The 1,454-nt window shown below is 38.7% G+C and overlaps 1 protein-coding gene across 1 annotated transcript; it reads left to right on the top strand.

Annotated features, from left to right (window-relative positions):
* Positions 1 to 711, top strand: K450DRAFT_264164 (uncharacterized protein). Its single transcript, XM_051592764.1, has one exon. It carries the CDS (start codon positions 15 to 17, stop codon positions 648 to 650), a length of 636 nt encoding a protein of 211 aa, XP_051439898.1. The 5' UTR covers positions 1 to 14; the 3' UTR covers positions 651 to 711.
* The last annotated feature ends 743 nt before the right edge of the window (positions 712 to 1,454 follow it).

Below are 1,454 nucleotides of genomic sequence, written 5' to 3'. Positions count from 1 at the left end.
ATGACAAGTTCTTCATGGTGAACCTTGGAGATGATCAGCATTTATGTTGCAATATACAGACTCTGGAAACATATAAATACCACTCATGCGTCAGACATGCCGTCCTGGAATTAATAAGTGGAGGATCTAAGGAAGGGTTCACTCAACTACATTCCAAATATGATTACCTGAAAACGTTCATACCTATACCGGAAGATCCCAATTTTAAATTAATCAAAGTATTCGACATCGAAGGAAATCCTGTAGAAGAGAAAACAGAATATCAACTAGAAATGTACGATCAGGACATGGATATCCTGAACTTTTATGATGGTAAACTTTATGGAACGGCTCATGATAACCAAGTGGAAGTCCTAGTTGTGAAGTTCTCCATAGTAGATGATATACATTACCTTATGTATAAAAACAAATATCTACATGTAGCGGATGGAAGTGATGAAATAAGTCTCACTGATCGACTTCCGACTAAACAGCAAAGATTATTGTTTATCCCCACGGAGGATAACACATTCCTAATTTTCAAATGGACTTCGCCAGTATATCTTACCTTTGAAACGCTCACGAATAGGTATAGTGCTGTCAGGTTTGAGGAGGAAGGATTCATAAGGCTAAGTGGTGATCTTCTACACCTATTCTTGAAACGAGTTTAGACGTACCCCTTGGAGACACATTTTGAATTAAAAGTCGAAAATAAATCGTCATATGGCTGCCAGTTGTGTGTACTTTTTTGTTTTTAGGAACCTAGAAATGTGGTGGATGTAATGGAGAAGGAGAGAGAATAGAGACACAATAGAAGAAACATTAGAATGAGCAGAGGGTTAAAGTAGAAGTTGCAGCAAAAGGTGAGAAGAGGACTGAAAAGCAAAAAATAATTTTCACTAGCAAGATTCACAGCGTCACAAACGAGAAGGTCAGCTACTTCAGTGTCCTCGCCAGGAAGCCATGAATTCACAATGAAAATGATGCCTTCACAAGAAACATGCCCTTACTAGATGCATACACCGCATAAGCTTTGCTTATCAATTCGTTACCATTGGAATTTAGAAACAAAAAGATTAATAAGCATGAAGAGGATATGTGTATTATCTGTTCATAAACCCGGGTTTCAACACAAGTCACTACATTCGACCTCTGGATGAAATGCCAAACAGCTACTCAGTCCATCGGTAAAAGTTATACTGAGAACAAAACATATTGCTTGAGATCACTGCTCTGCTATGGGCTATTCAAAAAAGTCTTGAATGTCTGTTTCATTACAATCTTAGACAGACCTCTACATGGCCATGGATGAGTTTAAAGAGCGTGTTACCTGGCAACCAGGTCTCACCGCCACCTTAGCGGAGAGAAGACACAAGGAAACCACTATCGTGTAACCTCCGAGATCTGTGATGACCTAACAAAAACAGTATAAATATCGCAATTAACCATTGGGGGATAATTCATTTCTTCTGCAT

This window comes from Umbelopsis ramanniana (genome assembly GCF_025399195.1).
Source record: "Umbelopsis ramanniana AG unplaced genomic scaffold K450scaffold_175, whole genome shotgun sequence".
Lineage (NCBI taxonomy): Eukaryota > Fungi > Mucoromycota > Umbelopsidomycetes > Umbelopsidales > Umbelopsidaceae > Umbelopsis > Umbelopsis ramanniana.
The sequence above is the reverse complement of the archived record's forward strand: the minus strand, read 5'-3'. Positions and strand labels throughout refer to the sequence as shown.